Genomic DNA, 13,701 nt, shown 5'->3' on the forward strand with positions numbered 1-13,701 from the left:
TGATTACATGAGAATGTCACGTGATGCTGATTGTGTCCCAGGACCCTTGTATCCTTAGGTATCTCTCCTGTGGCACTGGGCTTGGCTTAAGGTTGGTTACACAAAGCGAGAAGCAGGGAGGACAGTTTAGGGAGCAGATGACAACCGAGTCGAGTGGGGCTGCCATGACACATCTTTTCCTGCCTCTGGCAGTGACACCAAGAGCCAAGAGTGCACCCCTCAGGTCCACTGCCACCTCCACAGTTCTGGGACCAGTGCCCCTTCCCTGAACTTGGGAATCAGAGAGATGTAGGTAAATGAGAACAGAAGACTAGTCTGTAGGTTGAACCATAATGCTGCTTCTCTGTTTGCTTCCCACACCAGAACTTGACCTTATACTATTGGAGCTTTTACTTGTACCACTTTTAACCCCAACACTTTGTCCACCCAGTCAGGCATTCTGGGAGGGCCCTCCCTTATTAAAATGTATTGGCCCTTTTTTCTATCCAGACATATAGCATTCCTGTGATCAAAAGGACTTAAGTAATATTCCAAGGAGAGAAATCCTATGAAGCTCTAGTGAGATGGTTCGTGGCCCTTTTAAAACAATCAGAAAATTATAAAGCAATGTACAAATATTGTTATTACTAAACTTTTCATTAAAGGAAGAGACTGGCATATATTACATGTTTAGTGGGTGCAACCCTCCCTTTGGAAGGCTGTTGCAAGGGGAGAGCAGTTACCTAAACCATGAAGGAAGGATGATGGCCTCTTTCCTCATAGTAAATGACTCAAGGATGGGAACCAAAGGAAGCTACATGAAGGTTCAAGTTCAAGTGTGGTCTGGGGTACATTCTGTGCACCTTAGTGCCACTCGTCTGTCCTTTTCCAAGATATTGCTAAAGTTTTACTGTGATTGATGGAAACTGATCTGTTTTCTTCCCTAGCCTCCACCTAAGTTGCCGAATGTTGTTTTCACACAAGATTTCCAGGAGTTTGTAAATAAATGGTAAGTTCCACAAATCCATTTCATCAGCACGGTTTCCTTGTTAGGGCTAGGTGCCAGCTTGTCAGCCTGTCAGGCAGGCATCCTGTCTGTCCGCTGAGACCTGCCCACGATTCTTACCATTGACCCAGAAAGGGCAGTTGCTTCTGATTCTGGGATGGCTCTCTTACTTCCAGACAGCTCTAAACCTGCTAGCCAAGAGTCCTGTTGGGAGTTAGGGATTTGGTAAGATGCCTAGGTCTCTCTTCTCCCAGTTGCTTGAGGTCACGGTCATTTAACACTTTAACCAGAGCTTGAAGGCCTAGAGAATTCATGCTTTGAGTCCAGAGTCATCATCTGCACCTTAGAAATAACTGGTTTTATTTTGAAAATTTAGTGCAGTCTAAGAGACCTAAATGACAATTGAACTTATCCTGAAAGACCTATAATCCAGCATGTTCTAAAGAGGACACTTCTAAGGTTTCTTAGACAACAAGATTCTCAGTCCTTTTTCAGTCTTAGAGAATAACTAGCATTATTAAGTCCAGCTTAAAATTGTTGACTTGACCATAGTCATTTTTTTGGGCGGGGGCAGTTTCCTTGTAGGAGAATGCCTTTGGGGGATCAAGGAGTGATCATAATGATTGACTATTCAGGCAGAAGAAAGGGTTGACTTTATTTTTTAATGCAGCCCTGCAAATAATTTAGATTTTTATAAACCTATCCTCATTTTGAGAACTCTGCATAGTTTAACAGCAAAAATCATTACTTAATCTGAGCAATTGGGCCAGTAGCTTTTGCCTGGCATCTTACAGTTTGAATTTCAGCCACTTTCATTTGCTCTGTTGTTCTGAAAAGGTGGGTAAAGACAAATTAATGTGGTTATTTTCAGCTAAGCAACTTTGAGCGTAAAATTTTTACAATTAGGCAAGTTCTTATTTACCATTGTTTTGTCCTTTCTTTGAGCAGCTATTTGGAGTCTGTAGTCAGTTCTGCTTTTAGGGTAAAGCTTTCATTTTGTAACTGTGATACCCCATTTTGAGAAGAGAGTTATCATTAAAAATGTAGTTGAGGTTGTTAACTAAAGTTCCTGTCAGGACACAGGGTGGGAATTTCCCTCCCTTCTCCCCTCCCTCTCCCCCCTTCCGGGATCACTTCCTGTTTTCAGACCCTAGCCCTTCCCTGCCTTCAGGGGGTCCTGCCCTCCAAACCCTGGTAACATGCCGGGGCCCCTCACCCAAACACAGCTGCTGCAGAACAGGTTTTGTTCTTCGAGGTCAGGTTTCCTGATACACTAAATTCTAGGATAACACAGCTAAGTGAAAGTAGGTTTGGAAAGAATAACTGACCGGTCTTTTTTCTCCCTCTTTCTCTCAATTTCTCTCCTTTATAAAATACCAGCTTAATTAAAAACCCAGCCGAGAGGGCAGATCTGAAGATGCTGATGGTAGGTATCTGATTCATATTGGGGAGGAGGAATGGCAACTTTCACTGTTTTAGGATCGTAGTTCTTAATGGGCATAGAGTCTCCCCATTTGGTTCTTACCACTATCCTGGGGTATTTCTTTTCCTTGAGCAGAAGAGATCCAAGAGAAGTCAGGCTCTACCCTCTGACGGAAGCTTTTTATTGCATAGAAGCAGAAAGCCCAGTCAGACTCTTCACTTTTTTTCTCATCTTCAAACCAGGCATAATTCAGGCTAATTCCTTAGGATATGAGTCTAAAACCAAGGCCTGACTTTGAGAGTGTCCTTGTTCTGAAGGATGACGCCTGGATTAGTTGAGGAATTCACTGTATCTATGTTCTTTCGCCCTGGAGTAATCAAACTATTGGTCAGTGATATGATTTTGATTACTGGCAAAATTTCTAAATGTCTGTTTAAATGGACATAGTTTGTGAGCATTTCTAAAGGGAAACAGTTCTCATTAAGAGCCAGCTGAGGGTTGTTCAAGGACAGGTCATGACAAACTGACTTCCGAAGGATCAGCTGATCCAGTTAACAGTAGGCGGGAGTGATGAAGAGGCAGACGCAGACCCAGTGTTAAGGACAGCATAAAAAATTATAACTGTCCAAAACTCGATGCACCTCAGGGGTCATTGGGCTCCTTGTTACTGGAGAGCTTCAAGTTGAGGCTGAAATTAGTGAGGAGATTCCTCTTCTGGTATGGATTGGACAAGCTGCCCTCTGAGACGTGACTTAAGATCTCACAGCTAGGAAGGGCCCTGAGCCTGAGTTTTCAGACTAAGCCATTCATCTTTTTGCCTTACCTCAGTTTCTCCCTTTAAGCATTTTATAAAGTTAAGTTATCACAAGCATGCTTAGGGAGGTAAATATGTTCTTTGCCTTCCTTTTCCCTTTTTGTCTCCCCCTACAGAGGAGTCAGCTGAGGTCCAGTTAGTAGAATCAGCTTGGCCAGGCATTGGCATTCTCTGAAGGCCCTGTCCCTTTGATTAACCTTGGTGCTTATGTTCTTGGTAACCGTCTTCCCTCGATAGAACCTCTAGTATGAAGGTACCTGCTAATGTGACCCCTCCATGTTTAGCACCCATATTCCCATCAGCCTGGGAAGCTAGTCCTCATGGTGTTTGTGACACAAGCACCAGGTGTCCCCCATCTGCACCACCAAGTCCAGCTTCTTTTCGTTTCTGTTCTTTGCCAAATCCTGCCCATTTTATAGCTTGATATAGTGGAAAGAACACAGTTGAGTCAAGGGACGAAGGCTCCAGTCCCACTAAGTTTGGCGGTAGACATTCTGAGGCAAGTCATTGGTCCTTAGCGTTTCCATCTATGAAATGAAAGGAAAAATGTAGATTTTTTTTTTTCAGTTAAATTTTTTTTTCCTCTTTAGACTTCTCATTGTTGATGGTATTGAAGATGGGGGGTTAGAGGAGACCCTCAGTGCCCTAGTTGATTTTCTTAAGACTTAAATGACCAATGAATTTTTAGTCTGTGTCAGGCGAGGGTGTTTCCACTCCAGGAATTCCTTATACTGATGAAATAATCAGTCTGACAAAGAAAGAAAAAGGCAGAGAGACAGTCTTAGTTTGACCCCTTTGGGCCAAAGGTTTGTTAGATTTATTAATGTCTTTCGTTTGTTCTTTCAGAATCACACTTTTATCAAACGGTCAGAAGTGGAAGAAGTGGATTTTGCAGGCTGGTTATGTAAAACTCTGAGGTTGAACCAGCCCAGCACTCCCACACGCACTGCCATGTGATGGGGAAGCAGGCTGTCCTGTGTCCGTCGTCTGTCTCCCTGTCCATCACTGTTTCCTGCCCTTTGGGCTAAAGACAATCTCCTCCCCGGTTCCTTCTTCCCTCCCTACTCCTTGCCCCCACCCCCATCCTCCATCTCCCTTCCCCACTTCGACCCTGACCTGGACAACACCATCGCAGGAAATGTCTATTGCCCCTTATGAACAAGCCAAAACCAGCTTGCTTTATTTTGTTATTTCTCCTGCACGCCTACTCCAGTCCAGTGCAGCTCTTTCTCTCATATTTGGGAATTGTGGTGCTCCTGTTGTTCACTTAAGGTTTTTTAAAAAGGAAAAAAAGAGGCAGGGGAAGCAAACTTTGTACATCATGCTTGTCCTCCTTCATTGGGTGTTTGTCCTTCCTTTGAATCCACAGGTTGAGGGGCTTACAGAAGCCCAGCCCTAGAAGGTCTACAGATCGCTGGGTGGTAGAGCCAGACTGAAGGAGGACAAAGGGTGGAGTTTAGAGATCTGTGTAGCTTCTTTGAAAAGGAACAAGTGACATTGTAAATCCTTGGTGGTAGCTTGTTGAGCAGGCCAAAGAAAGGGCTTTGCCTGTTGGTTTTTAGTGGTCACCTACCCCCTGTGTTTCTGTCCTACCCTATGGTGGTTTTGATCATGTTACAAGGTGTCAGAATCAATGAAAATTATTTGAGTTAGAGATATAGCAAAACCCTATTCCCTCCTCTCCCCTTAGATCCTCTCTCTCCTCATTCAGGACCTGGCAGAAAGGTCTTTCCAGAAGATTGCCACTAACTTAAGCAGGTTGATGTTAGAGGGCTGCTTCACTCCACTTCTATTCCTTTAGGGAAAAAAGTTTTGACTTGATCTCCCCTTGGATGAGTTTATATCCAGCTTTCTAGAGAGGAAATGTCAGTGTGATTTATAAAAACCTAACCTCTACAGTAAATAAAAATGCATCCAAATTTTTAGCAGGTGTTCAGGAGCAGGTCTGGCTCCTTGACCTTTCCCAGCCCACCCTGACCCTGCTTCTCTTGCACAGCACACACAGGGACCTCAAATCATTCACATTCAGCCAGATGGAATTTAGATCTGCTGTAACTTGGGACCCAGCATGCCCTTCTTTACCCAGGCAAGATTGGTTTTATCTAGTCATAGTTAACCCTTTAAAAATCATCCTTTGAGTGTCAGAAATGTGATGCCTGGCCTCCCTGACGCAGTGAGAGGCAGAGTATTGAATGAACAAGAGATGCCACCACCCTTCCCTCGATGGCAGACCAACTTCTTCAGTGCTAAGTCACCCCTGAGGCAGCTTGTTTGGGAGCAGTGGACTGTGAGGGGTGTTTTCTGGGCTCTGATTCTTCCCTGAAGATGCTGAGGTCTGAGAGATTTGTTCCCTTCATTTCTTCCTAGCATAAGCCAATGTTAATCTGCCTGTGTACCAGTTGCATGCAAGTAGCTTTAAAAGAATGGTACTTGTCATGACCCAGGTGATCATCATTTGTGTGAAGAAAAGGAAGTGAATATTCCCAAGAATCCCTCTCCCCTTTTTTTTTTAAGTGGCTCAAAGTCGTTCTGTGTGCAGATTAGTTAAAGGAACTTTGGAACTGAAAAAGAGAAAGACTGGGTGAGGAAGAGATCTCAGTGGAAAAACGGGGAGCTCTCAGTGGGTAAATTTTGCAAAGAAACATTGAAATGTGATGTAAGCAAAAACTGTGTTACAGAGCCATTCAAAAGTAGAATGGACTGCCTCAGGACGCAATGAGTTCCTCATCCCTGAAGATCTTCATCCAAAGGCTGCACAGTTATCTGTTATATATGTTGTGGAGGGGATTCTTTTCAATTATGGGTTGGACTAGATACCACCTGAGGACGTTTGCAATCCTGTAATTCTGCAATTTTGGCCTCCTGGGTTAGAGCTCAGTGCTGTACTAGTCCCTCTGTGTAACCCCTGAACCTAGAGGGTAAACTCCTCAAGTGATGTCAGGCTTTAAATAACTAAGCACGTTGGCTCTGTGCCTACATACTTTCTGGGCCCTCCTCGGAAAACCAGCTTTACATCCCCCCCTGACCCATTCTCACGTTTTTCCCCCCCCCCCCCCCCCCCCCAGTAAACAAAGGAGAGGCTACTTTTATTCTTAATCTGATTCTGACCAGTAACTAGAACATTATTCTGATTTTTGTCCTTCAGGGACTGAAGCATATACAGTGTTGCGGGTTTTAAAAACAAACCTCTCCCATGTTCTCAAGCTTCTGTTGTGTAGGTAACCAGGCTCCCTTAGGAGCATCCCTCAGAGGGGACGCCTGATGTGTAGGACTGGTCTATGCATTATTAACACATGCTTGAGTTTCTCAGCCATGCCTTCTTTTAAGGGCATTGAGCTTTTCTCTCTCCCAAACAGAAGCGTCAGGAATTAGGGTTAAGAGCTAGGTGAGCCTGGGGCCTGAATACTGGCCTGTCCAGGCTTCCCAGGAGAAGCAGTATGATAGTGGAAAGAAGGCCAAGGGGCAGCTAGGTGGCACAATGGATAAAGCACAGGCCCTGAAGTCAGGAGGACCGGAGTTTAAATCTCTGGATACTGACCTAGTGTGATCTTGGGCGAGTCACTTAACCCCAATTGCCTCGCCCCCAAATGGGACCGAATTGATAAGTCTGATTTCAGGCTCACCATTGTGAACTGAAGTTATTCTAAATCCTATGAAGTTCTCTGGAAGGAAAGTGAGACTCTGCATTCCGTAGGCTCTGGATGAATAACAGCTCAAGCATCTACATCTGACCCTGTACTGTTGGTTAGGGCGTCCTGCTTTGCTGCTTATGCTTAGAATTCGAGCAGTGGAAGTGGCAGAACCTCCCCCGCCATGCCATCTACTGTAGCAGACTTCATTCTGGGGAGGAGGAGGTGGCCTGAGGTCTCAGATTCGGTTTTTCAGTCAATTTGGGTCTGACTTAAAACCTGAAGTACTGACCTGGCCAGGCAGGAACTGTGAGTCGTCCCTGGAGCCTTGGGGGAGAAGGGGTGCAGGGAGACCAGTTGGACACCAGAGACTTGTAGTGTGCAGTGAAGTGTGTATTTCATGGCAGCAGAATGATTATTACTCTTCTATTCCCTTCCCCTGTGGTGCCTCAGTTACCCCATCTGTAAAATGGGGATAATAATACTTGCACTACCTACCTCACAGGGTTGTTGTGGGGAAAGTGCTTTGTAACGCTTAAAGCACTATAGAAATGTGAGTTATTATTCCTGCCCCTATCCCCTCAAAAAAAAGATCCCCCAATTTTATTGTCCTTTAATCTGCAACTCCTAATTCTGTTAGATCTGTCAGAAAGGGAGGGGCTTTTAGTGGGGACAAATTGCTACTGGCGCATGGCTGTCTGAGATCCAAGAAGAGGCGTGGACTGTCCATTAACAGGTTGGCAAAGTGTGATAACTTAGCAAAGGGGTACCCTTTTTTGCCTTCTCATCCCCATCATGCTGCTGATTTTGTGATTCATATATGCTGGTGTGTGTGGTTTGTTTTTTAAGAAAATTATAATGGATTGTGCTTTTATTTTGTTTATTTAGTTTGCAGTGTTTCTAGCCCAGAAATCCTTTAACTTTGCCCAGGAATTTTAGGTAGACTGCAGTGCTAACTCAAGTCTTTGTAGAAGCTGGAAGACCTACTGTCTCTCCCACAGATCTGAATTCATTCCGGTTTCTTTTCCCCTCTTGAATGAGGTTACTTTTGCCCTCTCGTGAGAGCTTCAGCCTTTCCCGGACCCAAAGGACAGCGTTGTAGCTCTCTCTGTATTAAAGGCCCTGGGGAGATTCCACCCCAGGCACTCCAATCTGATGGACTTCTTAACCAGGAATTGGATGTTAAAACTGGTTAGTTTGGGGGAGGGGAAGAGGAAAGTGAGCTGTTAATCTCCCTAATTTGAGGATTCTTGACTTTAGACATTTCTGGGCTTAGAGATTGAATATCTTGTACAGACATGGGGTGGGGAGAGGTTTTTCTAAAATACGAATGAATCTGTGCAATTGCGTGATTGAAATGACTACTGGCGTCCAGGGTTGTATGGGTCTAAACACACCTGGGAATTCTGAAACTCACAACTAGTTGTGAGGATTTTATTTTAAAAATTAGGTCGGAAACTCCAGTCCTAAAACTGTAATATCTTGGGGTTGGTTCCACCCTACCCCGTAGTTGTTGGTATTTTTTGTGCTTGGTTTTGAAGGGGAAGGAGAAAGTATCAAACATTTTGTTGGTGCAAATTTTTTTTTAACTCGATATTTTCATCATAAATAAATGGCACTTTACATGATCAGATGTGGTTTCCTTTTAAGTCCCAAATGGATGGATAAGGTTTGGCAAGTGTCTGCCCCTAGTCTCATTTAAAATACGATTTCCTTGGTTTAGACCTTGGCAGAGGCTCAATGTAATGCCCAAACTGAAATGTCCCCATTTCAACTGTTTTTCCTTCCTTATTAATGTTGCTTGTACCCATGAACTTTGAAAGAATTACATGGTTTAATGAAGACACCACGAACCTCAGCCTTCTCCCAACCAATTGACAGCACCCTGTGAAGTTAGCATGAGGGGGTCAGTAATTGGCACGTTCAATTCCAGAAACGTGACAGTCTCCGGGAACAAGTGACATCTTGTACTTCCCAGTTACAGGAGGGAGCCCGATATAGTAGAAAACGTCTAGGCTTGGACTCGGAAAAGCCGCACTTTCAAGTTCTACGGTTTAAAGAAAATCAGAATTACCATTCTTGGTTGTGGTCCCATCAAGCCTCTTGTCCTCAGGTTCTTTGTTTGTGAGAGGGGCGGCTTCCAGCTCTTAACATTTGTATTCCAAGAGCTCGGCTCCTTTTGAATTGCAGTGACAATAGCCCTTTGAAGTTTCCATCCCTGTGAGGGAGGGAGTGTATTCTTATTTTATAGATGGGGAAACTAAAGATGAAGTGAAGTGACTTGGTCACTACAATTAGTAAATAGAAGAACGGGGATGTGAGTCCAGGTTGTTTGTTTGTTTTCACTTAAATCCAGGGTTCTTTGCACTGCCCTGAATTCCCTGCTTTGGATATTAATATCTAAGATGATGATGGAATTTAGAGCTGGAAGGGATTTGGAAGTCATTTAGTTCAATCTTCTGTTAACAGTTGAGGAAACAGGCCTAGAAGGGGGAGGAAACCCACCAGGTTACACAGGCAGTGAATGAAGGGCAGAGACCTAGGTCCTGAAACTCCAAATTTGCAGCTCTTTCCACTATACTACCTACTTTGCCTCCCTCTCTCTGGCTGAATTCTCTTTTCTGAGTTGGCTGAACATAAGATTGACATGAAAACTAGGGTGGGGCAGGGAAAAAAAAGGTCAGCAAGACCGGTGGGATGTTTTGAGGTTTTTAGATAGAAATCTGTTTCAGTGTGTTGTCATCACAGCATGGAAGCTGCTCGAGTCTGCCCCTTCCCCTACAAAGAAAAGGTAGCCAGGGAGAATCAGTGACTGAGGAGTCCCAGCTGGGTAAGTAACTACCCCTTAGAAGAACAAGGTCCCTGTAACCGGGAGGTAGCCATTGCCGCTGGGGCCGACCTAGATGGTGGCACAGGGTGAAGCTCTGTGTATCAAGAGCGTGGGAGAACCTGGACTGGAAATGGAGCTCGAAGGACCCTAGAAATGTCCACCCCTGGCATTTTACAGATGGGGAAACTGAGGCGGGGGGAACTTATTTGCCCACAGTTATAGTCACTGCTGTTCAGCTACAAGTTCTTATTTGTTTCCTGACTCCTAGTCCCGTGCACCAAGATGGTTACTGTAGAAAATCCTGACCCAGGGAATAGATTTCAAAAAGAATGGTTAGGAGAAGGCCTGGGGTTGGGGGGGAGGAAAGGGGAGAGTCAGAAGAGGGGAAGGAGGAAGGGGGGAGAGGGAGTGGTGGAGAGAGGAAGAGAGGGGGAGGGAGAGAGACAGGAGGAAGAAGAGAGCAGAGACTGGTATCCTGAGGGGGAAGATAGAGCATTCCAGCCTTTGGGTAAATTGTTAAGGACGCTTCAGACAGGTGACTTGCTCAAGATCTTCAGCCAGAATTCTAAGGAGACTGAGTAGGGTGTGCTCTGTAGACGCCTCACCAAATGCCTGCACTGCAGACAGGGACGTGAGTAGTAGTCATGGGCCCAAGTTTAATTAAGTTCCCGGGAAAGAAGTGGTAGGCTTTCCCAGAAGCCTGGCTAGTGGAGTGGGGAGGGGGAGGGCCAGGAGGAAGGGAGCTTAACTGCTGCGTGGGTCAAAGTGAAACTAACCCGCCCCACAATCGAGGTCTCAAGGCCCTGCTAGGGAGAGGCCAATTCAGTGTCGTTAGAGGTTTGAACACGGGATCAGAAGCTTCAGAACCAGAGCAAACATTACCGATCGCCTAATCCAGCCTCAGGACTGAGCCAGAGAATGCTAGAGCTGCTTGGTAACTGAGAAATCGGTGTTTTGCCCCTTCTCCCGATGAGCTAAGGTTCAGCTGAGAAATGACTTGTTCAAGGACACACATGCAGCGTAGAGCTCATCACTTTTGTTTACGTGACCCGAGGTGGCATTCGTGTTTGGCAACAGCCTAGGCCTTTGCTGGCATGACCTCGCATAAGCCAAGGCTCCTAGGGGAGGAAACGTCACTGGCTTCTTAGGGGACTAGGAGAGTGACACTGGGGATGGGCCGTGCTTGATTTAAGGGCTGATGGATACCTAACTTGAGCAGCAGGCCAGGTGGGTGGAAGGTGCTGCTAGGGCGAAGCTTCCAGTTCTGTAACTGTAATCCCCAGGGCAACAGGGTTGGGCCTAGGGGAAGGAGGGGCTTGGGAAGCAGGGGGCAGAGGGAGGGGCCCTGGGCCCAACAACCTACACTGGGAGACCAGAGTCCCCAGGGCAGGGGGACTGACTTCCAGATCAAATGAGCAGCAGCCATGTATTTCTGTAGCATTTTACAATTTAGACCTGGAAGAACCTTGGAGATCACCCCCTTCATTTTACATTTTACAAATACAAAAACAGGTCTAGGGAGAAGTGGCTTGTCCAAGGCCACACAGCTAATAAACAGGGAAGATGGCAGTAGAACCCAGGTTCTTTGACCCCAAGTCCAATGTGCTGCCCCATGGAATGTGAGAGCTGAAAGACACTCAATGAAACTGAATGTAGAATGTCAATTAGGAGAGGGTCCTTAGAACACAGAATGTTTGAGGTGGGGAGGACATTATCCTTATTTTACAGATGGAGAAATTGAGGTCCAGAGAGGTAAAGGGATTTGCCTAAGACTACAGAGAAATTACGGAAGCAGCTTGATGACTCAATGGATAGAGCACGGGGCCTGGAGTCAGAAAGACCTGAGTTTAAATCTGGTCTCAGCTATGCACTAGCTATATGACCCTGGACAAGTCATTTAACCTTTATTGCCTTAATCCACTGGAGAAAGAAATGGGAAACCACTTCAGTCTCTTTACCAGGAAAACCCCATACAGAGTTACCAAGAGTCAGACTGAACAACCAAACAACAGCAACGTTGAGAAATGAAGGCATTTCCCCACTCTCCAGAGGCTAGGGGTGATAAAAAGTCAGATCTTCTGGGCTATTGGAGAAGCGCAGACAGTTCAAAATAACTGTTTCAGAAGTCATTTCTCCTTGGTTTGGGAATGTGTTGTCCTTTCTTTGGTCAAATTACCTTTGTAATTGTGTTTTCAGTCTATCAACAAACAATAATAATAGCTAGCACTTATATAACACTTAAAATGTTTCAGATATCTATGTGTTACCTTGTTTTGATATGTACAAATGTTTCTTACACTTGTATTCATTTCTGTTTAACTTCCTTGACCTGTAACCAGGTACCCTGAAAAAATGAGCTGAGATCCTGGGAAACGGTCATACTCTGAGATCATAGAGCAACAAGATTAATTTAGCATTAGACCAAAACTTTAGAGTGACTCACCGTAAGAGATAGTGGCAGAAAGAAGGAAGTAAATAAGCTTTTATTAAGGACCTACTATGTACCAGCTGTGTGACCTTGGTAGGTCACTTCACCCAGTTTGCCTCAGTTTCCTTATTTGTAAAATGAGCTGGAGAAGGAAATGGCAAACTGCTCCAGTATCTTTGCCATGAAAACCCCTAATGGGGTCACAGAGATTCAGACATAACCAAAATGACTAAACAACAAAAATGTGCCATTTGCCATGCTAAGTGCTTAACAATTTTCTCATTTGGTCTTCGTAACAACTCTTCAAGGTAGGTGCTATTATGATCCCCATTTCACAGGTGAAGAAACTGAGGCAGAGACAGAGGTGAAGAGCTCAGGGCTACACAGCTAGTAAGTGTCTGAGGCCAGATGTGAACTTAGTTCTTCCTCACTCCAGGCCCAGCACTCTATCCAATGTGTCACCTAGCTGCCTCCAGTAGCATCTGGGCTAGGGGGTCAGGAAGTCTGGGAAACATAATTCTGCTATTTGTTGGCTCTATGACCTTGGGCAAATGCCATCTGCCTTCCCAGATGTCTTTTGCCACTATCTGTACATTCATATCTCTCTCTCTCTCTCTCTCTCTCTCTCTCTCTCTCTCTCTCTCTCTCTCTCTCTCTCTCTCACTCTCTCATTCTCTCATTGATGTAGCCCTCCTCAACGAGGGAAACTCCTTACATGCACAAGTAATGCCATTCTACTCACCTAGACTCTATACTTGGTGCCATCTTTCCATTTCTTATTCTCTTACCTGCCCTATCCAATCAGTTGCCAAGGCCTGTCAGTTCTACCTTTGTAACATCTCTTCTACACTCCCTTTCTGCTCTGACATTGCCACCACTCTGGTGCAGGCCCTCACCACCTCATACCTAGACTACTGCATTAGCCTGCCAGTGTACCTTCTCCAGCTTCATTCAGCCACCAAACTGATTTTCCTGAATCAAAGGTCCAACCATGTCACTCCCCTACTTTATAAACTCCACGGCTCCCTATGACCTTAGGATCAAATAGAAAATTCTCAATTGGCATTCAATGCCCTTTGTAATCTGCTACCTCTTACCTTCCCAGTCTTCTTCCACCTTCCACCTTCCCTGCCCCCTTCCCACGTACAACTGTGACCCAGGGATACTTGTACCTTCCTCTTCTTCACACAAGACACTCCATCTCCTGACTCTGGACAGTTTCTCTAACTGTCCATCATGCCTGGCATGCTCTTCCTCCTCATCTCCATCTCTTGGCTTCCCAGTCTTCTTTCAAGTCCCAGATAAAAACCCATCTTGTACAAGTAGCCTTTCCTGATCCTCCTTAATTCTAGTGCCTTTCCTCTGTTGATTTTTTCCAATTTATCCCGTACTCATTTGTCTCCCTTATTAGAACATGAGCTCCTTGAAAATTGTCTTTTGCCTTTCTTTGTATCCCCAGTGCTTAGCACAGTGCCTGGCACGTAGTAGGTACTTAATACATGCTTATTAAAGACTAACTTCCCCTCTCCTGTCCCAATTTCCTTATTTTTTATAATGAGGGGGTTGAACTAGATAGAGGGGACCATAAGAAA

At 45.0% G+C, this 13,701-nt stretch overlaps 1 protein-coding gene across 1 annotated transcript in view; it reads left to right on the top strand.

Annotated features, from left to right (window-relative positions):
• The window catches only part of MAP2K2 (mitogen-activated protein kinase kinase 2), a 35,062-nt gene extending 26,583 nt beyond the window's left edge, over positions 1 to 8,479 (top strand). Inside the window, exons 9-11 of the mRNA XM_027851001.1 lie at positions 927 to 988; positions 2,366 to 2,411; positions 4,069 to 8,479. Of these exons, the coding sequence (XP_027706802.1) occupies positions 927 to 988; positions 2,366 to 2,411; positions 4,069 to 4,179 (219 nt within the window). The 3' untranslated portion in view covers positions 4,180 to 8,479. The remainder of the gene's footprint in view (positions 1 to 926; positions 989 to 2,365; positions 2,412 to 4,068) is intronic.
• The last annotated feature ends 5,222 nt before the right edge of the window (positions 8,480 to 13,701 follow it).

The sequence above is a fragment of the Vombatus ursinus genome, unplaced genomic scaffold (genome assembly GCF_900497805.2).
Source record: "Vombatus ursinus unplaced genomic scaffold, bare-nosed wombat genome assembly UNPS02009173.1, whole genome shotgun sequence".
In the NCBI taxonomy this organism is placed as follows: Eukaryota; Metazoa; Chordata; class Mammalia; order Diprotodontia; family Vombatidae; genus Vombatus; species Vombatus ursinus.